This window comes from Sinohyriopsis cumingii, chromosome 4, assembly GCF_028554795.1.
Source record: "Sinohyriopsis cumingii isolate HCF-2022 chromosome 4, ASM2855479v2, whole genome shotgun sequence".
Lineage (NCBI taxonomy): Eukaryota > Metazoa > Mollusca > Bivalvia > Unionida > Unionidae > Sinohyriopsis > Sinohyriopsis cumingii.
The window spans coordinates 123,986,597-124,010,193 of record NC_142964.1 but is presented as its reverse complement, the minus strand read 5'-3'; the positions used below and the strand labels follow the sequence as shown (position 1 = coordinate 124,010,193).

The 23,597-nt window shown below is 36.2% G+C and overlaps 1 protein-coding gene across 4 annotated transcripts in view; it reads left to right on the top strand.

Moving 5' to 3' along the window:
- The first annotated feature begins 249 nt into the window (after positions 1 to 249).
- The window catches only part of LOC149802036 (serine/threonine-protein kinase atr-like), a 305,327-nt gene continuing 281,979 nt past the window's right edge, over positions 250 to 23,597 (top strand). Inside the window, exons 1-4 of one of the 4 annotated variants that reach the window (XM_089956439.1) lie at positions 266 to 474; positions 1,642 to 1,792; positions 13,718 to 13,796; positions 20,148 to 20,248. In XM_089956439.1, the coding sequence (XP_089812565.1) occupies positions 13,744 to 13,796; positions 20,148 to 20,248 (154 nt within the window). In that variant the 5' untranslated portion in view covers positions 266 to 474; positions 1,642 to 1,792; positions 13,718 to 13,743. Of the gene's footprint in view, positions 475 to 499; positions 720 to 1,641; positions 1,793 to 13,717; positions 13,797 to 20,147; positions 20,249 to 23,597 lie in introns of those variants that run through there. The other 3 variants (XM_089956441.1, XM_089956438.1, XM_089956440.1) reach the window with 3 other exon arrangements.

The window sequence follows — 23,597 nt, the reverse complement described above, 5'->3', positions numbered from 1 at the left end:
ATATTAATTATTTATTACTTTTAAAAAAGGAAAGTACTCGAATGATATAGTGATCTGAATAGTGAATAGACCGAAGTATTTAGCATTTATTATATTTATTATTGACTTATCAATAGATTAAATTGTCAGGATTTAACCATTTTTGATAAATGGCTGACTGTCTGACTGAATTGTTTTCGCATTCGCATAATGCAGCTACTGATCCGTCCTGGGGTTTTACACTTAAACTTAACCTTTTTCAAGCCTCTTCAGTCGGGAAGGAAAAAATAAACAGAAAAACTTTCAAGCACGGCGGGAAAAGCGCAAAATTTGTCAAGACAGCTGTTAATACACCAAAAGTGTTTATCAGATATTGCTATATTATTTTTACGGATTTCCTCAGTTCCAGTATTTATTCGAATGTATGGTTTCCAGCAACTGCAGCAGAAGCTTTCTTCTTAAACCTACTTGAGTTACTCCCGGTTGTCGATCTATGTAAATAATCTTTCTGAGTCACGTTTTAGATTAATATACAAACTACCTTCAGCTTCAAATTGTATACATTACATAAGATCAAGAAGCTTCTCTAATCGCTTGATTTATTGGATTTTATTGTTTACCCTCTTCGAAATTCCTTGGAACGTTTTAAATAATCCTTCATTATAAGACGTTGACCCTCGTATAGGAACGGGTTGACGTTTTACCACTTGAATAAGCAGTGCCTTATAGCATGTTACGGGGTAAGTCGACCATTGAACTTGTATATAATACATGTGACAAAATGTTGAAATCGACTAACGACAAAGATTTACAAAATTTGGTCAGGAGTTTTTACTTCAGATTGGGAAGATTTTTCATGGACCAAATATTACGAATGCAAATTGATTAAAATAATAACTGTTGAACGAATTTCATTTTTCTGTATGTGACAGAAATGTATTTTTCTGTATTGCATACATGTAACAGAAATGTATTTTTTTGTATTGCATACATGTGACAAATGTATTTTTCTGTATTGCACACATGTGAAAGAAATGTATTTTTCTGTAGTGCATATATGTGACACAAATATATTTTTCTGTATTGCATACATGTGACATGTATTTTTCTGTATCGCATACATGTGACACAAATATATTTTTCTGTATTGACATGTGACAGAAAAGACAGGACAGATCAGGAGATTTAAAAAATTCGGTTAGCAGTTTTTTATCTCAAAAGAGGATTTTCATCCCTCCAATTTGTTAGCATGCAAATGGACATAAATTACAACTTTATGCTTCATTATTGTTCTGGAAGCTTCCAGAGGGTGGCCAGATGACAGTTTTCATTTTTTTTTTTTTTCAACTCTAATTAATTTTGCTTATGCAGGCACCTAGTACTACATGTAAGACCTAGACGCTAATATTTATGTTTTGGGCTTCAAGGTCTTACTGCCAGTATAATGGCGCTGTATATCATGTTCCAATGTCTTTTAACATCAGAATGACAATTCAAATTTTCAGGAATATCTCACACACTTAGGCAGCCAATATCGGCACTTTTCTACAAATTAAAGTTATAATGTTTTAGTCAGACTTTACTAACTCTTTTTCATATTATATTCAAATTCCCACATAAGCAAATGGACATGTTTTCAGGTTCATTTGGCCTACATTTCAGTTGGCTGGAAAAACCGCTCCGGTGGCCTAGTGGTTAGAGTGTCCGTCTCAGATGTGGGAGGTCGTGGGTTCGATCCCTGCCCGAGTCGTACCAAAGAACTTACAAAAAAATGGTACTAACAGCTACCTTGTTTGGTGCTCAGCATTAAGAGGTTAGTGTTAGGACTGGTCGGCCTGGTGTCAGGATAATGTGACTGGGTGGGACATCATGCTACATGTCTGCAGCATGATGCCCCAGTGCTAGACATCACTATAAACTGCCATACTGCAGACATCATAGCAATATGACTGAAAAATTGTTAATGCTATGTTAAAAATCTAAGTCACACACACACATACACACAGTTGGCTGGAATGCGATGGAAGCCAGGAATACTGAAATCAGTTAAAAGTTTGATAAGAATCTTGAACGAAACAAAGCCATCTAAACACTTTCTTCAGTATTAATATATTTGTTTCATTAAAGAAGTATATTTCAACTTAACCCGATTTCTGCATTCCTGGCTTCCATCGCATTCCAGCCAACTGAAATGTAGGCCAACAAAACTTGAAAAAACAGGTCTTATTCTTTGTGAGAATTTGAATTTATTAGAGAAAAGACTAACAGGCACAATGATGTTCAGAATAAAAACCAGTAGTATGCATGCTGGTTGGAGACCAATTCTTGCTGTATGCTAATTGTCACCATAGTAATAACAACTCTCAGTCACACTCAGAGTTTTGTTTCCTATTTAGAAAATAAGAAGGGTGATTGTAGTCAGAGCGAAAATAGGCATTAGGTAAGTTGTTGAAGTAAAGACAAGAACGATAGTGCCCACTTCAGCCCCTTACATTCCCTTTTACTTACAGTGGAACCCCGCTTTAATGCGATAATTGGGGTCCAAAAATTGGGTCCCATTAATTGTGGAGTTTTACAGTATTTTAATTTTTTCAGAGAACAACTCATTGGCACATATATGTGTATTCATATCTAATGTATATGAAGAATAGGGTATCAACACTGTTTACTATCGTGCTGTCATATCATTCAGTTCGTCAGTAATGCATGTAATTCCATTGAAAAATTGCACACAGATTTACAGTATTCAATGATTTTTTCCCAGATCATTGTGTCTGAATTCAAAGCCTTATATACAGCATGAACAAAGTATCAACATCATTTATTTGCTGTCTGATATTGAAATTAATCCATAATATATGTAATTCCATTGCAAAAATTGCATACATATTTAAACTATTCAATAATTTTGTCACACATCATTATGTGTCTGAATTCAGTATGAAAAATTAACAGCAAAATTAGGTTAAGATAGACAAAGCACGTGTACGGTTCATTATGTTCCATGGCCTATGAATGGTGTCTGTACAAATTTCATACTGCTAAAATTTTCTCATGCGTTTCTGTCTACATTTATCCATTGCAAATTTCCAGTAATTAACACTTGTACACCTATTCGTTTGAACGACTACAGCAAGAATAATTGACAACATGTGCTTTCAGTGTGCATATAACTTTTACTTAAGATTTTGTGAATATCGAAAGAAATGTGTAAAAACTACTATATTAATCATTGCGCAAAATGCAGAGAACAATTTGCGTTTGTAAACTTGCTTTTCCATTATGATAAAATATTTTTATAAAAAATAGGAAATTAATAACGAGTTCATAAACAAACACCATACCCATGTAAAACCCGAGAACTAAGTGCAGTAAGCCAGCAATGGCCTCGAGTCACTTTTATAAAAAATTTGTTTAAAGCTGAACGCATGTACAATTTCATACCCTTTCAATTTCCAGCTAATAAAGCAGACATTATTTACTGGTCAACTGATTGCGTCTAATAACACCGACAAGCCCAGCAAATATGTTGGTGGCTTTGTTTTTTGATGTTTATTAAATTGTGAGAATCTTTTATGAACCACTGCATTGCCTGCTGCTTGGTTGTTGATGCAGGTACAGAAGAAACACGTTGGCTATTTTTTGAGCAACGATTGTATATATACAGAATTAATTGAAGATGATCACAAAGACAACTTACTGGCTTTACTCATGGATCAGTAATAAGTAACATTTCTGATAATGTTTATTTTGGCATAACACTTCGAGATCCTGGTGACATTGTTAAATTTCAGAAGCCAATCCATGATCTTATTATATTCGAATTCATACTCGAACTCTTCCCCAAAATGATAATAAACGTTTTACACACTATTTCTCGAACTTAAAAAAAAAAGTATTTTTCCGGGTATGAGAAAAATACATGTTCATGTATTTAAAATTTCAGGAACCATGCCACAATCGTATTATATATCATATTATACTCGAATTCGTACATGATCTCTTCCCCAAAATGATAATAAATTTTTTATGCACCATTTTAGTATTTGGAACAAAAAATATTTTTTAATGTGAGAATGAATATACAAAATTTTGGGAGCCATGCCACGATCACATATCCAAATTTACATTACAGCGGGGCATGTTGTAGCGGGGTTGCACTGTACTTGGGGAGTCAAGTGCTACAGTTAGCATACATGGGTCAAAAAGAACTACATCATGAAACCATACCTTGATGTAGGCTCCACTTCTGTAGCAGACACTGTCAAAAATTGTTACATATTTTTCACAAAAAAGCATTCTGAATTGAGTGTATTCCTATTTCACCTAATGTACACCCAACAGCATGACTGGAGCAATCATTTCCAGTTTGGTATCAGATGTTGTTTATACAAACCTGCCTGCATTCTTTTCATCTCCAGGCTCCATATTTTTGTTGCAAAGAAAGATGAAGGATCAATTAACAGCGAGCATTGATTTTTTTCTTCTTCTCAGAACGGGGAAATAACTCTTTTAGAAAAGACATATTGAAAAAAAAGTGCTGCCCTTTAATGGAACAGTGTACACCATTATTAGTGACATGATCACTTATCCACTTCTTAGGTCAATGAAGCCTTTACAAAAAATGGATTCACCCATGAATCTTGACACTATTGACAAGAAAATAGCTACTTGAAAATGGTGAATTGTCAACTCATTCCCTCATGTGTCCCATCCACATCAGCAAAATCATCATCTGATGAAGATATACAGGCAGCAAAATCAGTATGTCCAACCTGAGATAGATACATTAGAGCAGAAGGCTTTATACCACATTACTTATCTAACATCTTCCCAGCAGTGGCAATCAAACCACAAGTTAGAAGACCAAAATCGGTAGGTAACTAAGTCATCTAAAAAATATAAACTTTGTTTTCTGTTAGGAAAGCGAAAATGACTTTGCGCTGTGATTTTTTAGGGGTACATTGGGTGACAGTAGTTTCCCTTGCCTTAGTCAGGTTAGATCTAGTGTTTTGTTGTAGCTCAAGGCAAAATTTAGGCATCAGGCCATCAGATAGTTGGTGTTGATATCAATTGCGCCAACAAAAAATCCTTGTGCATTCACAAGAATGTGTTTTGATAGCTGATTGACCATTAATCCTTTGAAGCCTAAGTTGGCAACTATCACTGCAAGATTTCCACAATTTATCCTTTGATAGTAAAAAGATGGCAATGAGTGTGAAGAAACTTAAACAACAGTATTTAAATAGCAATTTTTGGTTTAAGAATAGAATTGGTCATCTATATATTTTAACTGCTGTGTGTACATTATTTCTTCATAAAATCAGTTTAAAAGTATAAATGAACCTGTAGGCCTAATAATGGGAAAATAAAGGCAGACATCGCTGTGTCATGGAAGTACCACGTTATTAGACTCTGTATTTTTAAACCATTGGGCAAATATATTAAGAAAAATATACAATATTCATAGAAATCGAAGTCTAAATATTATGTCATAAGTCTCACTAGGATTTTAAAACTAGGAGTCCAGGACTCCTATTTAGGTAAAAATAGGAGTCTAACCAGCAAAAGTTGCAGTCCCCATAAACATAGTGGGCATACCTGAAGTGGCTAAATGTCAAGATGAGAAGAACCAGTGGTTGTCATTGAGTTTAACTTTGCAAATTCTTTACACCACTGACTTGTTTGTCAATTAGAGTGAGACTGAATTTTGTCAGTTCAAGGAAAGGCCTTATTCCAATCACTAAGCCATGGATCACACACTTCTGTACACTTGGCTACTGTTCTGTCTTAACTATCAGTTCTAGCAACTTCTTCATAGATTTGCTTTTTAACCCCTAAGTACTTATCCAGATTTGCAAATGGCATTTTGTTTAAGTCTTGACATGCCTTGTTTTTGAGGTCATGTGCACTACTTATTTGGCTACACTTGGAAATGAACAAGATAATGAAAGCTAAAGTTGTTCACTGGGTGTACTCTTATAATGACCACATGTACATCTCTGGGTCTTTCTGCCTCTTAATTCAGTCATTGTAAATATCAACACATTTTCCTACCACTCAGCAGCTAGTCTAAGTCTTTGAACTTGCCGCCCAGCTATTGCCTCATAGCTTCTTTTCTCTTTTAAAGTCATATGGCCAAAATACACTAGATATGAATATGGTAATTTTTATACATATGCGAACTATACATACAACTCGGAACTCTTTCTGCTTGAGAATAAAGTATTGCTTAAATCCAATGTTAAATGCAAATATGCATAATGGGAAATAGAGGGCATAATTCAAGTAAGAGAAGACACACACTTGCATGCATGCACCCTGCCTTATATTTCTCTCTCTCTCTTTCTCTCTCTCTCTCTCTGTATATATATATATATATATATATATATATATATATATATATATATGTATGAAAAGGCAGTGGTAGAGAAGAAAAGGCAAACATTAAATGAAGGATGTATGAAGAAGAGATTAGAGAAAAAAAAAGCACTGAAAACAGTTGAAAAACTGAAGAGGAATATAAATCAAGAAAATGTTTAGAAGAAAAGAAATGTAGCTCTGATTTTGATATATGCAGTGAATGCAAATCTTCTGACCCAACTGTGGAAGAGTTTGCTGGTGAGAATGATGAAGATGAGATGATGGAAATATTCTGGGTTCAGTGTTGCAAGGGTCCACAATGGTACCACCAGTTCTGTGTTATATGATCATGGCAAAGATGACTCAGAATCAGTAACAAAATTTTGATGTACAACATTTAAAATTTATAATTTTGTTAAAGGTGTGTGGCTTTTGTCCAAAATAAATTGAAATTATTATTTTAATTCTGTGTTGTGTTATTAACTTTGCCTTCACTTTTATGATTTCCTTGTCAAATTTGTTTTCATAATTATTTTGAATGACCCAGCCAGACATTTTTACAAAACTTCACTGTGAAATGATAGCAGACAAATCCCGTTACGTCACTACTTATATGTCAAATGACATATATTCACCTCCATAAACTTCCAATATCATCAATTTCAAGATTTTTATCAGAACTGCAGAGAAGCAGACATCACTGCAGCCTTTCCATGTCACATTGTGTAACAGAATGATCTCATTTTGTTAACCAATGAATAAGTAAAATACGTCCATTTCTATCAGAAACATTAATGTGACTTACAGAGCTGCACAAACTTAAGTTAAAATAAGCAGAAATTTTATTTTCATTTAAATAAGAACAAATGTAATTTATTAATCATGTCTGAATAGGTCATAATTTTTTAACATGTGGCATCATTTGGTTGTTGTTGTTGTTGTTGTGGGGTTTAACGCCATTTTTCAGCACGATAGGCTATACATGGCGGCCAGTATTAATGGTGGAGGAAGAACCCGGAAAACCCCGGAAAGAACCACCGACCCACGAGACGCTAATGGCAAGCTTTCTCACATGCCCACATGCTGAATCTTAGACTCGAACCGCCGCAGACAGAGGTGAGATGGCAGTGATCCGTAACGAAGAGCGCTTTAGACCACTCGGCCACTCGGGGCCCCGCATCATTTGGTACTGAATTGGCTGCAAAATTCTTCACAAATACTGTTGCCTGCTTTTATGTATTCTATTGCCAAGGAACAAGTTAGGTTGTTAGTGCATGATTTTAAAAGAACCGGGGAAAAAGTGGTAAGAATTGTTCTCCAACCTGTATGAGTAGAGAATAATTTAAGCTTTTTTTCACTCAGAATGATTAAAAATCTTTATAAGTAATTTTAAATGTGTGGTCTCAAGTATGGCCCTTTAACAGAGGTTCTTTCAGTTCCTTGTCACTTGAAAATCCACTGAACCAAATATACAACAAACTGAAAGGAAAAACTTGATTTTGAAGTAAGTAATAATCTGGATCTTATACACTGAGTTGCATTTATGTATTTACACCATCAGTATGGCTTCCAAAACAACAGAAATAGTTATGCACCATTTGCTTCTGCTTGTTTTATAAACTTTATGAAGGGTTTTGGGGATTGGGAAATCATGGTAATATATGGAATTATAGTACAGATCATCCAGGTAATGTAGGAATTCAGTATGAACTATTTTCAGTAATGGATGTAATTTTTTAGTTTTTGATCACATTCCTTTAAAAGGCTATAATTACTTGTCTGTTATTTATTTTATTTGGATCCTCTTCCATCCATATTTCTTGGAAGGTCATTTTACACATTCCTGGAGAAATACATATGGCAAAAAACAGTGTTAAGGTATGTAGACATATGGACAAGATTAGTCTATAGGTGTGATCCAGTATAAACTTGATTGAATGTCGCATGGTAATGACACAGTTAAAGTTGTGTTGAAAATAAAAATTGTACTTCCCTGTTATTATGAGTAGACCTGGTGTCCTCTTGCTTTGATCCAGTTTATTACTTGGCCACCATCGTAAATGTTAATAGCAGTCAATAAATTTCACCTGAAAGTTTTGTGATGACAGTTAAAGTGCAGAGCATTGAAAAATCAGGATTGAATAGTGTTTGGTTAAATTAGATTAGCATCAACTTTTAGAACAGCAATTAACATTTGATTTAAAATAAGTAAACGCGCCTGCATGGCCATGTTGATAGACACTTTAAAAACTTTACTTGTCAAACACTGAGATTTCAAGGTCTCAGGTAAATCACATGATTGGATCCTCATGATGGTATTTAAAAGAGCCAGTAGGTCTTTAGAAATCTGTATAAAGTTTGCATTTTCATTATAATGTATAGAAATTATTATATATAGAAATTATTATGTATATAACTTATGTTTAAGCTTCACCTGAATCCATTTGAGAATTGACAAACTGAATTTGTTAGAATTTGTGTAAATATTTCTTGTTCAATACAAAGTTTTGTTTTTCTGCCATGCAGGTATTGATCCAAATGACCAGTCATGTGACCATATTATGTAGTGTAAGAAGAAGCACATTTATAGTAATTTGTCCCCAGCCTATTAGATAGTGAATTCACAACTCTGATTTATCAAATGATAATAGATGCACCAAATATGTGCATTTGCCAAATCTATGTAATATATACAGTAATATCTTGTGCATTCGCATTTCTGGATTCGCGAATTCATGGATTCACGAAATTTTCATTGGTACCCTCTACATACATGTTTTCTTTATTTTATTGAATTGTAGCTTCGTTATATGACTTCTGTGACATATGAAGTTTACCTAGTTTACCTTTCTGACAATGACAAAGAAAACGTCAGTCATTAAGTTTACAGTCCCATTTGTTACTTGGTTTTACCTTACTGTGAGTGCAAAAGAAAATGGCAGCCAATGAATTAGTATAGGGGTAATATTAGTATACATGTACCATACTGTAAATGTGCTAGTGTGGCAAATACCCATTAGGCGATACTGTACTCTATTTTTACGTCAACCATTTATTTCTCTTTTTAAGGGTAATGTATTAAGCTAACTTTTAAATGAAATTAAAGTGCTTTGGGAGCATGATTTGGGTCATATTTAGGGTTTAAACCCTAGAAATAACCATTTATTAGCATTTTTAGTGAATCGTACCAAACATTCGCGATTCCTCCTGATCCGTGACTGGTTCTGGAACCTAACCTCGCGAATGTTTGAGGTATTACTGTACACTTGTCAAATTTGTCATGTATACTATATGCACTTGCCAAATCTGTCATGTGTACTATATGCACTTGTCAAATCTGTCGTGTGTACAGTATACACTTGCCAAATCTGTCATCTGTACTACATGCACTTGTTAAATCTTTGTACATGTACTGAATGCACATGCAAAATCTTTCTATGTACTATATGAATTTGTCAAATCTGTCACAAGTACTATATGTATTTGTTAGGGTCCCTGAGTGGCTGAGTTGTCTAAAGCACTCACTGTTACAGATCACTGCTGTCTCACCTCTGTCTATGTGGGTTTACGCATGGGCTCAGCTGGTGTGGGTACATGAGAAAGCTTACCAGCAGCTTCTCATGGGTTGGTGGTTCTTTCTGGGGTATCCTGTTTCTTCCTCCACCATTGATACTGGCCACCATGTATAGCCTATCTTGTGCTAAAAATGGTATTAAACCCTACAACAACAACAACGACAATATACATTTGTCAGATCTATGATGTACTATAAGCACTTGCCAAATTTGTCATGTGCTGTATGCATTTGCCAAATCTGTCGTGTCCTATCCACATTTGTCAAATCTGTCGTGTACTATATGCATTTGCCAAATCTGTGATGTGTACTATATTCACTTGCCAAATCTATATGTACTATATGCATTTGCCAAATCTATGTGTGCTATATTTACTTGCCAAATCTATATGTACTGTATGCACTTGCCAAATCTATATTTACTATATGCACTTGCCAAATGTATGTGTACTATATGCATTTGTCAAATCTATGATCTGTATTTGTCAAATCTGTTATGTGTACTTTATGTACTTGCCAGATCTGTCATGTGTACTATATTCACTTGCCAAATCTATATGTACTATATGCATTTGTCAAATCTGTGATGTAGTATATGCACTTGCCAAATTTGTCAAGTATTATATGCATTTGCCAAATTTGTCCTATGTACTGTGTATCACACAGTAGGTATAGTTTTCCTATAGTATGTGCAGTTTCATATTTTTGATATTGCCACCTATTAAAATATCACTTTATGTGATTCTGATTGGTCCAGATAAGCCCATGAAAGTGTTGTGCAGTATTCTCTTTACTGATTGGCTGTGATTGTGGGAAAACATTTTAACCCCGCCTTCTGAAATTTTATGTTTTCAGTGAACAGTTTTGGCCACCATTTTTCCTATCAACCCATGATTTGGAATTTGGGATAAATGATCTCATCTGTTTGTTATGTAACGTATAACATATAACATGAAAAATGGCTAAAACCACAAGACAGAAACAATAACAACAAGTAAAACTTTGAGTGTTGCTTGTGTGGGCTATGGGTTGAGGGCGATGGTATACCTGTAGCATGGAATCCACCTTACATACAAGTGTGGTTTAAATGTTAACTTACAGAAGTAAATAAACTCACCTCTGTTCACAGAAGAATGTGGACATAAACCATTCTCCAAACTGGCAGAAGTTATCCAGCCACTGCATATTTATGTGGTAAATATGTGATGCAATTCCAACTCAGAATGAAATTTGTTTGCATATTCTGTAGTCAGCTATTCCAAATCAAACACTTCAGACATCCGGTCACGAATACAGATAGTAAATATGGGGCATCCAGTAAACCTTAATTCCCGTGAATATTGCAATATCAGTGTAATGTTTAGGTGTGAAAGTGACACTTTAAGGTTGTGTAAACATGGATTGTCAACTGTACGGGTAGTACATTAAACAATGCGACATCACACACATCGGACATTCTGTATTGAAAAATGATTTTGTCTGTGTTAAATGTTCTGTTTATTCGGAAGGATGCTTATTCTTTGATTTATAGTTTGTAAGAAAAGTATAATCTACTGACAAAGTGATGTGCACCAAATAAATTAATTTGGAACATCAGCATGAAACTTCATAGAATCAAAGATGAATGACAGATTTGGCAAATGCATAGAATACATAAGACAAATTTTAGCAAGCACATAAAGAGAATCTCAGATGGGTAATTATTTAATATTGAATTTATGAAATGAGTTGAATAATGTCCAGCTTTTGCAAGCCTTGTGAGAGTTTCATAAATTTAATATTAAATCATTACCCATTATAAACTTTCTGTTCTTTGATTTATAGTTTGTAAGAAAAGTATAATCTACTTTTAAATGTCAAACAAGTTCAACTTTGGTTGGGACTGCTTTTTATGCACAACAGATGAAAGGTGCAACATCTGTCAGAATTAACAAAATGATTTGTTCTTCTTTACATTTAAATAATATTGACTGAAATAAAAACAATCTGATAAAAATAATCCTATTAATAATAATTTTCTTAATAAATGTATAGATGGCATTCTGGTTAATGTATGTCTACAAGGGTGCTTCTGTTTTGCATTCAACATTTTTCACACTAATTTCTTTAACTTTCTCAACAACCTACAGGATTGTCAGTTGGTATTTTCGTAGCATGGCAACAGCAGTTAAATGATTTGGGTTAATTCCATGACTGATAAGAAAGTTGATAGCGACAAGTTAGTATTTCCATTTCAAGTGAAGTGATTTTGTCTTACACTACTCACAAATACCCTTTAATATACAATCTTATTTCAGTATATTTTCATCCATGAGAACTGCTTCTCCTACTCTGATTTTTAGTTCTCACATTTCTGCCACCATTTTAGCAGCTTCCTTTGCCATAGTTGTTGTAAAGTCAGTACTAACTATACTTCAAAAATTCGAATTCAATTTCTTGTGTTAATTTTCATTAATTTTTTTACGTTTTATTAGCTTTAGTGTTATTCTTTATCACAAGTCAGTTTCCCCCCAAAATGAAAAGAGATTATGTTGACTCATTCTGCACTCCTTTAAAAAGTGCTTACTGATACTATAGTGCTCATCTAAATCATGCTAGCAGTTATTGTTATTGCATATTAATCATTTGACGTCACTGTCCAAATCAGACTTTGAGAAAGTTTTGAATACTTTCATGATTGATGTATGTGTCATTACAAAGTTAAACACCATTAAAACAAAGAAAGGGCATGATTTATTTGCCTAACAGTCTTTGGTGCTTTCCTTACACAGTCAATAAAACCTCAGTTTCTTTAAGTCATCAAATCAGAGAAGAATTAATTGTTACTTAGTTAACACTTGTCTGTTTACCTAAGTCTAGCCATTGACTGTTTTGTAGATTGGCTGACCAAAGATAAAAAAGAGGAGTGTATTGGGATGGGGGATAATTAGGGATATCACAGGAAAGCATTACACAGATATAAGGTTTGTTGTCCTCTGAGAATTGTATGTATAATGCATATTTGACTGAAGCTCAAGTCCCAGCAAGTCCTGTGGGTGCAGTTTATTTGGAATAATTTTTTGAACAAACAACTTGTACCCTGATCCATCAGTGCATTATATGATAGCAGATTGGGGTCTATGTTGCTTTTGGACCTGATTTATTAGCAAGCAGAAACAGTAGGTATTGGCATAGGTGTTTCTCCAATCCATTTGCTGTGGACAAAAAAATGTATGAAGACAGGTTAAATCTTTCCTTTTATAATTTTTCTATATCATATAAAAATGCTATTCTATAATAGATATTTTCTCACATATTGCTGGGGATTGGTCAAAAGTTGTTAAATTGCTGGAGATTTATAAGTATGCACAACATGTACTTGAGTAATGGAAATGTTATAGTATGCATGAAATCTACTTGAGTACTGGAAATGTTAAAGTATGCAGGACATGTACTTGAGTACTGGAAATGTTAAAGTATGCAGGGCATGTACTAGAGTACTGTAAATGTTAAAGCATGCAGGGCATGTACTAGAGTACTGTAAATGTTAAAGTATGCAGGACATGTACTAGAGTACTGTAAATGTTAAAGCATGCAGGGCATGTACTAGAGTACTGTAAATGTTAAAGCATGCAGGACATGTACTAGAGTACTGTAAATGTTAAAGCATGCAGGACATATACTAGAGTACTGTAAATGTTAAAGCATGCAGGACATGTACTAGAGTACTGTAAATGTTAAAGCATGCAGGACATGTACTTGAGTACATTGTGATATAAATATTTAAGACTACTTTAATATATTTCTTTTTTTTCTTTGCAGCTGATCGAGAATTTGAAATGTGAAGAATGTCAAGGCAGCAATTAGTACAGAGTGTTCAGTTTATCCAGGATATTCAGGAGTAAGACTTGTTATAGGGTAGAGAGACTAAATGGAATCATCCTGGTGTTTGTGGTGGTGCCCTTTCAAATTTATGGGAAATTGTTGCCATTGTTGTTTTTAAATTGATCAAACTTAAACTAACTCGTTCTTTATCAGTTACCTTCCTGAATAATAAATGTAAATTATTACAATGGCAGTCATCATCATCATGCTATGGTATATCAGACTTACTTGTACTTAGACCTAGCTTATATGTAAGTATTTATGGAACCCTACCAGAACTAGTGAATTTACAATACATGGTCAAAAGTTTGTGGCAATTTTCATATCTTACCCAATGTCAGCCCTCAAACCATATCACGCTCCATACTGTAACCATATTAGCCCTTAACTCATACTATAACCTTATCAGCTTTCAATTCATATCATGTCCCATGTCCGCACTCTATTAATTTCATACCACACATAAATCCCTAAACCCGTATCAGTTTTTTGTCCTTCAAGTTCATTGATTTTGAAGATATCCATGATGTTACTTACTGGTTTGGTTTCTGTGAGTACATGAGTGGTTGATAAGGCCAGTTTGTGCTCTGAACTGATATGTGATGGGAGATGCCACTTGAGTTGCTTGATCAAAAGGGGACATGTTGCAGTTCTGACAATTACACTGCATGCACTTAAGCATTTCCCTTCCTCAGTTTAAAGTCTGTAGCTTTGTAATTTGTGTATTGCTTTGTATCTTGTATGGATGATATGTCATCAGGTGGACTGGTCCTGACATAGATTTTCCCAAGACTCAGGGGTCAGTGTTGATGTGTTTCAAGGATGACTTTGATTTGGTTTTTGAAGCATCTTTTTTGATCACCCTGAAATTTCTTTTCCTCCTTCAGCTCACCATAGTAGATTTACTTTGGTAGTCACTATTCATTCATCCAGATGACTTGGCATGGTGTGGTTGTTTAGAAAACCTGCCTGTATGAGACCTCATTGTCCTTGATCCAGTCCTGCCAACTTGCCCTCATCAGTTTCCACAGGCAGTCCATGTGAAAATGGTTCAGCTTCTTGGCATGGCATCTGTCACCATCCAGGTTTCACATGCATCCAGCAAGGTTGGCAAGAAAATTTCAGTTTTGTTTGTAGACTAATGCCTCTCTGCTCCCAGACATCTGCCTTTAGTCTGCCAAGGACCACATTTGCTGTAGCAGTTCTGGCATTGGTTGCACCATCAATGTTGACTGTACGTGACACTGTTATACTGAGATAAGTGAACTTGTCCACTGCCAGGAAGGTTTCAGCATTTTTTATGATGGTAGGCTCTCCTGGTGTAGGTTGGTGCATCACCTCTGTCATCTTGACAATGATTGTGAAAACAGTCTCAAGCTGGAGAAAAATGGCCTGTTGCATGTCTGACTCAAATTTGGCATTCAGGAAACATTCGTCAGCAAATAGATTATGAACAGTTACTTCCTGTAAATTCATCCTTGCCTGTAGTTTTCTCGAAGCTTGCCATCAGTCTGGTGTCTGATGTCAGTCCCAGTGTCACAGTCACAGAAGGTATCAGTAAGCGTGGCAGAAAATGTCATACTGAAAGGCCAACATAATCTTGCTTGACTCCATTAGTGACTGGGAATAGTTCAGATGACTCTTCATTATCCACAACATAAGCAAGATGCCATCATGGAATTGTTGAACTATTACAATGAATTTCTCTGGGTAACCAGATTTTGCTGACTGATCATGTAGAATGTTTTTGTTAGGTTCATGAATGTTATATACAGGTTGGAATTTTGTTCCAGGGATTTCTTTAGGAGTTGATGAGCTGCAAACATCATGTCTGTGGTCTCTCATCCTGTCGTAAAGTGAGATTGACTCTCAGGTTGGAACCCTTGATCAGCGTGATGCACAAGATGATTCAGCAGAATTCTGGCAGGGATTTTGCTGGCTATTATCAGCAAGGAGATGCCTTGATGGTTGTCAGAGGACTCTGCTGCCTTTTTGCTCATACAAAAGGAAATTTAATGCATCCTTGTACTGGTATAGTACAGAAAAGTTTCTGTAAAGCATCTGGTCCAGGTGCATAGATATTTGACAGCAGGTCAGTTGCTTTCTGTTTTATTCAGCATTGGAGGATCAGCAAGTAATACGTAGATTTCCACTTGGGGCAGTCTTCTTAATGATAGATGACTGTCAATTGCATATGTTGTGCATGTGTTCTCTGCATATTTGTAGTAACTTCTCTTTGTCAGTGAGCAGTGTGGTGTTGTAAGCACTCAGTATTGGACATATTTCTGTTGACTGGCCTATAGATTGCCTTGAAAGTATAATAGAAGTTCTTAATATCATTCCTATCTGTGTAGGATGGAATCACAACAGCCTCATCTGAATTTCATCATCTCCTGACATTGACATAGCCAGTGTTTGGAGCATTGATGACATCATGTTGTGGTTTTTGCAGGCAGAAGACTGCCACTGATTAGGAGGTTCATTTCAGCTCATTTTCCCAGATAGAGGAGTCTATTTTTATTGGGTCTGCCGAAGCCAGTATTGCAAATGACACCTGGTCATGTATGGTCATGTATGGTGATCTTTGCCAACTCTAGCGAAGTCACCAAGGATGAAAGGATGATGAACTTGTCTGCCTTTGTTGCTTCTGCAGTAAGAGACTCCATTTCTTAAATTATTATCTAGGTTTTTCTTATTTGGGGTACTGATGATAGCTGCACATCTTTTTTTATGATTTGATGGCATACACAACACCAGCTTATTGTCACTCTTATTTACTTGTGCCACACCAGAAGCCAATTCCTACTTCAGTCAGCTTGGCGAGAGAAACTCAGGACTGTAATCTGATGTTGAATCTGACCAGTTGTCTACCAGCTAGAGCTGTTCTTCTCTTTAGTCTAGGAGCCCTGAGTGGTTGAGTGGTCTAAAGCGCTCACCGTTACGGATCACTGCCATCTCAACTCTGTCTGCATGGGTTTGAGTCGTGGGTTTGGCCTATGTGGGTATGTGAGAAAGCTTGCCAGTAGCTTCTCGTGGGTCGGTGGTTCTTTCTGGGGTTTCCCTGGGTTCTTCCTCCGCCATTAATACTGGCTGCCATGTATGGCCTATCTTGTGCTGAAAAATGGCATTAATTCCCACCACAACAGCAACTCTCTGGTCTATATGCTAATGTACTGTCCATTGGTATGTGCACATTCCAGATACCACTGGTGATTTGTGTCATCGTTGTAGATTTTTTATAACTAAGAGGGGATCCCTGTCAGTCATGGTATGCTGACCAGAGTTAAGGTAAAGCAGGTAATGTTTGCAGGACCTTTTTTTAGGTCCATAACTCATGCTACATTTGTGATCATTATGATCCTAAAAAGGGATGTTTAGTTGTCCAGGGGCTGCCAAGTTCCACTGCTGCTTTAGTCCAGTGAAAATTGAGCCTGTACCCTGAACTGCCTTTGTGCAGTTCTGTAGCTACAGTGTCCAGTGTATTCCTACCTGTGACTTTATTGCTCTCCCATTGCCATAGGACTTGAAGGTGTCTGGTGGGGGCGGAGGGAAATAATATCATGACCTGTGCAAGAGTTGTATTTAAGCAGTGTGTCCCTTTACCCTCGTTTGTGCATCCGAGACCTTCAGATTTTTTAATTTATCCCCCAGTTTTGACAGAGAGTTTGTTTTTATTCAACCTGGCCCCCAGTTTTGACACATGGATTTTTGACTCTCAATTATGCACCTCTATGGGATAGACTGTTTAAGTGAGGGAAAGTTGTGCCGAGTCACTGTCACTCTTTCATGAAAATCTGTCTGAATCCAGTGGTATGAAAATATTTAGACATCTTGAGACAGGGCTGGATGCTGTGGATTGCCATCAAATCTTACTACACCTGAGCTTGTATCCGGTGCTGCCCACACAGTATGTGCCATCTGCTTTCACCATTGGGGGATGACCATATCTGCCTGGCTGTCTGATCCACCAGAGAGGTTTTTCCAGAGGGAGGAATGTGCATAGCTGCCAGCCCTCATGATTTTGGTGTGAATTTCATGACTTTTTCAGCAATTCACTGATTCACGCCACAAGCAACGAATTCTATTATTCTCAATTATTTTGAATCTTTAATAAAATAACCAATTTCCTGTTAAGCGCTAGTTGTGATATTGGCAGTTGCCAAAACAGTCCGGTACTGCTGATCGCGATATTAGTAGAACTACAGCCAATTGGTACAGTTGGTCCAGTAGCAAGCATTTTAGCCTATTTTAATCTATATGTATAAGAGTAGTTTTACAAATGCTTTTGAGAGAAACAGGGGCCTAACCAGAATTTCGTTCTGCGCATGCGTCACCAACACTGATTTGAATTACTGTTCAGCTTCGCATGTAAGATCTTGAAAATGGCTTCGCCACCAAGGAAAAAGAAATGTATTGCTCAAAAAGTGAAGTTTAATTTGGAATATATCAAATATTGGCAGTGCATTCTGCCATTAAACATTGATATGCATCATGCTTTTTGCACACATTTTTAGTATTGGGCATGGTGGCAGAGACGATGTGTGGAAGCAAATCAGTTGCAAAAAACATGTAGAAGTTTGGAAAATTAATTCGCAGATTTCAGCTTGGGAATATTTTAAACCATTGATGGAAGACCTGCAGGATACCAATGCTGACGCATTATTTGTTACTTTTCTTGAGGAACACAATCTACCTTTATCAGCTGGAGACCATGCTAAACATTTGTTCCGACAAATGTTCCCGGACTCGAAGATCGCTTCCAAATTTTCCTGTAGAAGAACCAAAAGTGCTGCAGCTCCTTTGCAATCCTTAGAGCAACAGAGACAGTGAAAGAGTATTTTCTCTAGTGAGGAAAAATATGACAGACTTTAGGGTCTCCTTAGGTGCAGAAAATTTGTCAGCAATTTTAGTCACCAAGATCAACCAACAGGGAAGAAGTCTGAACTGGTTTGAAAACAAATTTATGATCAAGCAGTTGAGGAAGTTCAAGTCTGCCACAGTATCATGTCTTGATAAGTAACAACAAGAACAAGTGAAGTTCATGAATACCGTAATAAATAGAAATGCAGATATATTTCTGCATATATGTTGTGTTTTAGTTTTATATTGCGATCTTGATATAGTGTAGTATTGACGGTCAGAGTGGATGGAGTTATTGTCATGTATTTTTCACTAATTCGTGTCCAAATGCACTAATTTTTATCCCTGTTTTCACTAATTGCGAGCCTGGAAGGTTGGCAGCTATGAATGTGTAGCTGTTTATTCTGGGTTATTATTTTGTACTGTTGACTGTTACAGTAGCAGGTGTGGCTTGACCTGACCTAGATATCAACCCATATCATACTCATGTCAGTCATCAACCTATATAATATTCCAAATCAGTTCTCAACCCATATCATGTCTAGTATCATGTCTCAACCCATATCATACCCCATATTAGCTCTCAACCTATCTTGTACCCCGTATCAGCCCTCTGTCTGTATCATACTACATATCAGCTCCCAACCCATATCAATTTGCAGACCTTTTACTGTCGGGTTGAGACTGGAGTATGTGGTATGATATAAAAATTGCTGTTCAATAATTCTGAATATATACCAGGTTCCATAATCAAAACACAATCCAAGTCAGGTTTGAACTCCAAAATTGTTTGGAACTCTTAGTGCCTCACAATATTGCTGATTACTACCTTTCATTATTGCTGATTACTGTCTTTAAATATTGCTGATTACTACCTTTCAATATTGCTGATTACTGCCTTTAAATATTGCTGATTACTACCTTTAAATGTTGCTGATTACTACCTTTAAATATTGCTGATTACTGCCTCTAGATATTGCTGATTACTACCTTTAAATATTGCTGACTACTGCCTCTAGATAATGCTGATTACTGTCTTGAAATATTGCTGATTGCTACCTTTAAATATTGCTGATCACTGCCTCTAAATATTGCTGATTACTACCTTTAAATATTGCTGAATACTGCCTCTAGATATTACTGATTACTACCTTTAAATATTGCTGAATACTGCCTCTAGATATTACTGATTACTGCCTTTAAATGTTGGTGATTACTGTCTTGAAATATTGCTGATTGCTGCCTCTAAATATTGCTGACTGCTGCCTTTAAATATTGCTGATTACTGCCCCATAATATTGCTGATTACTGCCTCTAAATATTGCTGATTACTACCTTTAAATATTGCTGATTACTGCCTCTAAATATTGCTGATTACTGCCTCTAAATATTGTTGATTGCTACATTTAAATATTGCTGATTACTGTCCCTAAATATTTCTGATATGTAGTTGCATGTATTTGAAGCAAAATTTTGTTGTTAAAATAAATTTTGTCATTTCTGATAGATGCAGTGTAGAGGGAGGCTACAGCAGCACCCAGACTATTTATGGATATCGGACACTGCTTTTTAATTTGGTGGAAAACTTCCTGACCAGTATTAACAAGGGTAAGCTAATGTGGCATTGGGCAAGTATTTATGTTCATATTTGTTGAATTGTAGGCTGTATATTATTTCTTAGCTCTGCTTGTCAAAAGAGCTTATGCTATGTCATGTAGTCCATAATCCGTACATCCACATAGTTGTATGCAGGATTCCTTAAACTGTGTCACTATATTCCTTTGTTGCACAACTCGGGTGGATGCAAATAATTTGAAAGGAATATATAATTGTTTTCATGATAAATAATGAATTAAAAAAGCGTGCCCACATGGAGTCAAGATTTAGAACATGTCGGATTCCAACAAAGGAGGGAAGCTTTTAATCCTGTGTTCAAAGTGCATTGTTTTGACCACTGTCCATGCATTGTCTATTTTTTAATTAGTGTATTATCTCTAATTTGATTGGAGAATTGCTTTGATAAACATTCATGCCAAGTTCAGATAGGTCCTATAGATGAAAATTGTTCTGCCTGGATATCGGATGCGTCCATTTTAATGATATCCAGTTGGTGCTATGTAAAAATAATATTAATCTGACGCCCAAGATGACTACCTTGATGTCCATCTTGAAAATCTTGCCATAGTTTTTCCTGAATGGATTGTCATATCAGCATGGGTGTATTACCAAAAAACTTTTTGTGATATCTAGTTAGCACTAAATATAAAACAGTGACGATCTGACATCCAATATCATGGTGAACATCTTGAAAATCTTGTTTTTTATATCAGTAATATGTCACCTGATGCTATTACATAGCTTACTCTTTCCAGGATGGATATTACCCTTGTTGCTGTTACATAGCTTACTCTTTCCAGGATGGATATTACCCTTGTTGTTATTTCATAGCTTACTCTTTCCAGGATGGAAATTACCCTTGTTGCTATTGCATGGCTTACTCTTTCCAGGATGGAAATTACCCTTGTTGTTATTTCATAGCTTACTCTTTCCAGGATGGATATTACCCTTGTTGTTATGTCATAGCTTACTCTTTCCAGGATGGAAATTGCCCTTGTTGCTATTGTATGGCTTACTCTTTCCAGGATGGAAATTACCCTTGTTGCTGTTTCATAGCTTACTCTTTCCATGATGGAAATTACCCTTTTTGCTATTGCATAGCCTACACTTTCCAGGATGGATATTACCCTTGTTGCTATTGCATAGCTTACTCTTTCCAGGATGCAAATTGCCCTTGTTGCTATTGCGTAGTTTGCTCTTTCCATGATGGAAATTACCCTTGTTGCTATTGCATAGCCTAAACTTTCCAGCATGGAAATTATCCTTTTTGCTATTGCATAGCCTACACTTTCCAGGATGGAAATTACCCTTGCTGCTATTGTGTAGCTTACTCTTTCCAGGATGGAAATTACCTTTGTTGCTATTGCATGGCTTACTCTTTCCAGGATGGAAATTACCCTTGTTGCTATTGCGTAGCTTACTCTTTCCAGGATGGAAATTACCCTTGTTTCTATTGCGTAGCTTACTCTTTCCAGGAATTACCCTTGTTTCTATTGTGTAGCTTACTCTTTCCAGGATGGAAATTACCCTTGTTGTTATTGCGTAGCTTACTCTTTCCAGGATGGAAATTTCCCTTGTTGCTGTTGTGTAGCTTACTCCTTCCACAATGGAAATTATCCTTTTTGCTATTGTGTAGCTTACTCTTTCCATGATGGAAATTACCCTTTTTGCTATTGCATAGCCTACACTTTCCAGGATGGAAATTACCCTTGTTGCTATTGTGTAGCTTGCTCTTTCCATGATAGAAGTTACCCTTGTTGCTATTGCATAGCCTACACATTCCAGGATGGAAATTACCCTTGTTATTGCGTAGCTTACTCTTTCCAGGATGGAAATTGTCCTTGTTGCTATTGTGTAGCTTAGTCTTTCCATGATGGAAATTACCCTTGTTGCTATTGCATAACCTACACTTTCCAGGATGGAAATTATCCTTTTTGCTATTGCATAGCCTACACTTTCCAGGATGGAAATTACCCTTGTTGCTGTTGTGTAGCTTACTCTTTCCAGGATGGAAATTACACTTGTTGCTATTGCATAGCTTACTCTTTCCAGGATGGAAATTACCCATGTTGCAATTGTGTAGCTTACTCTTTCCAGGATGGAAATTACCCTTGTTGCTGTTGTGTAGCTTACTCTTTCCAGGATGGAAATTACCCATGTTGCTATTGTGTAGCTTACTCTTTCCAGGATGGAAATTACCCTTGTTGCTATTGCATAGTTTACTCTTTCCAGGATGGAAATTACCCTTGTTGCTGTTGCATAGCTTACTCTTTCCAGGATGGAAATTACCCTTGTTGTTATTTCATAGCTTACTCTTTCCAGGATGGATATTACCCTTGTTGCTATTGTGTAGCTTACTCTTTCCAGGATGGAAATTACCCTTGTTGCTATTTCATAGCTTACTCTTTCAGGGATGAAAATTAGCCTTGTTCATATGAACAAAAGGTGTCTTCTGTAAATTTCTGAATGTCGGCCTTGTGTCATTGATCCATGTACAGTTGTCCTCATCTGTTTCCTTAACATGCCATTATTTATTGGTGTTTTCTATGTTGTTCAGAAAGTTGCCTTCATTTTGTGTCATACTTTGTTATTTTGGTATGTTAAACATGCTTGTTATATTTATTGAAGTTATTTATCCCAGTCATGTGTTATTCCCTGGTCTGATTTGGCTCTCTTGAGAGTTGTTTGTATTTTTTGGTTACATTTATTCATAATCATACCTCTTATATTTGACACCCCGCCACTCGGATGTGGAGGTCTCTGTTTCGAACCCTGGCTGAGTCATGTCAACGACTTATAAAATTGGTACTAGCAGTCGCCTTGCTTGATTCTCTTCATTAAGGGGTTAGTGCTAGGACTGGTTGGCCTGCTATCAGGATAATGTGACTGGGTGGGACATGGTTGTTTATTTTGGTTTTTCATGCAAACAGCATGTGAAATTGACAGTTTAAATGATATCTTGTTTAATTATGAGCCTGGCCCATTATGATCACACCATTGGTCCACTTATTAACTAAAGCGTGCCAGTCAGCCATTTTGTTTACCAAACTTGCTGATACACCGATTTATCTAAATAAAAGATAGGTGTGACTATATTTGCAATGTTTAATTTATTGTCACTTAACATGCAGTTCTAGAGTTTTTTTTCAGCTAGGATTTCACCATAGTTTCTATGGAATATTTGAGTAAAAACCACTGCTACTCAAGGTATTGATTTCATGGGCAGGGTCTTTCTGCAGAGATGCTGCATGACAGTTCTATTCATATATTAGGATCTTCATCTGTGTCACTGGAGTGATCCATTACATGTGAAACCTGCTAGTTTGATGTGATGAACTGT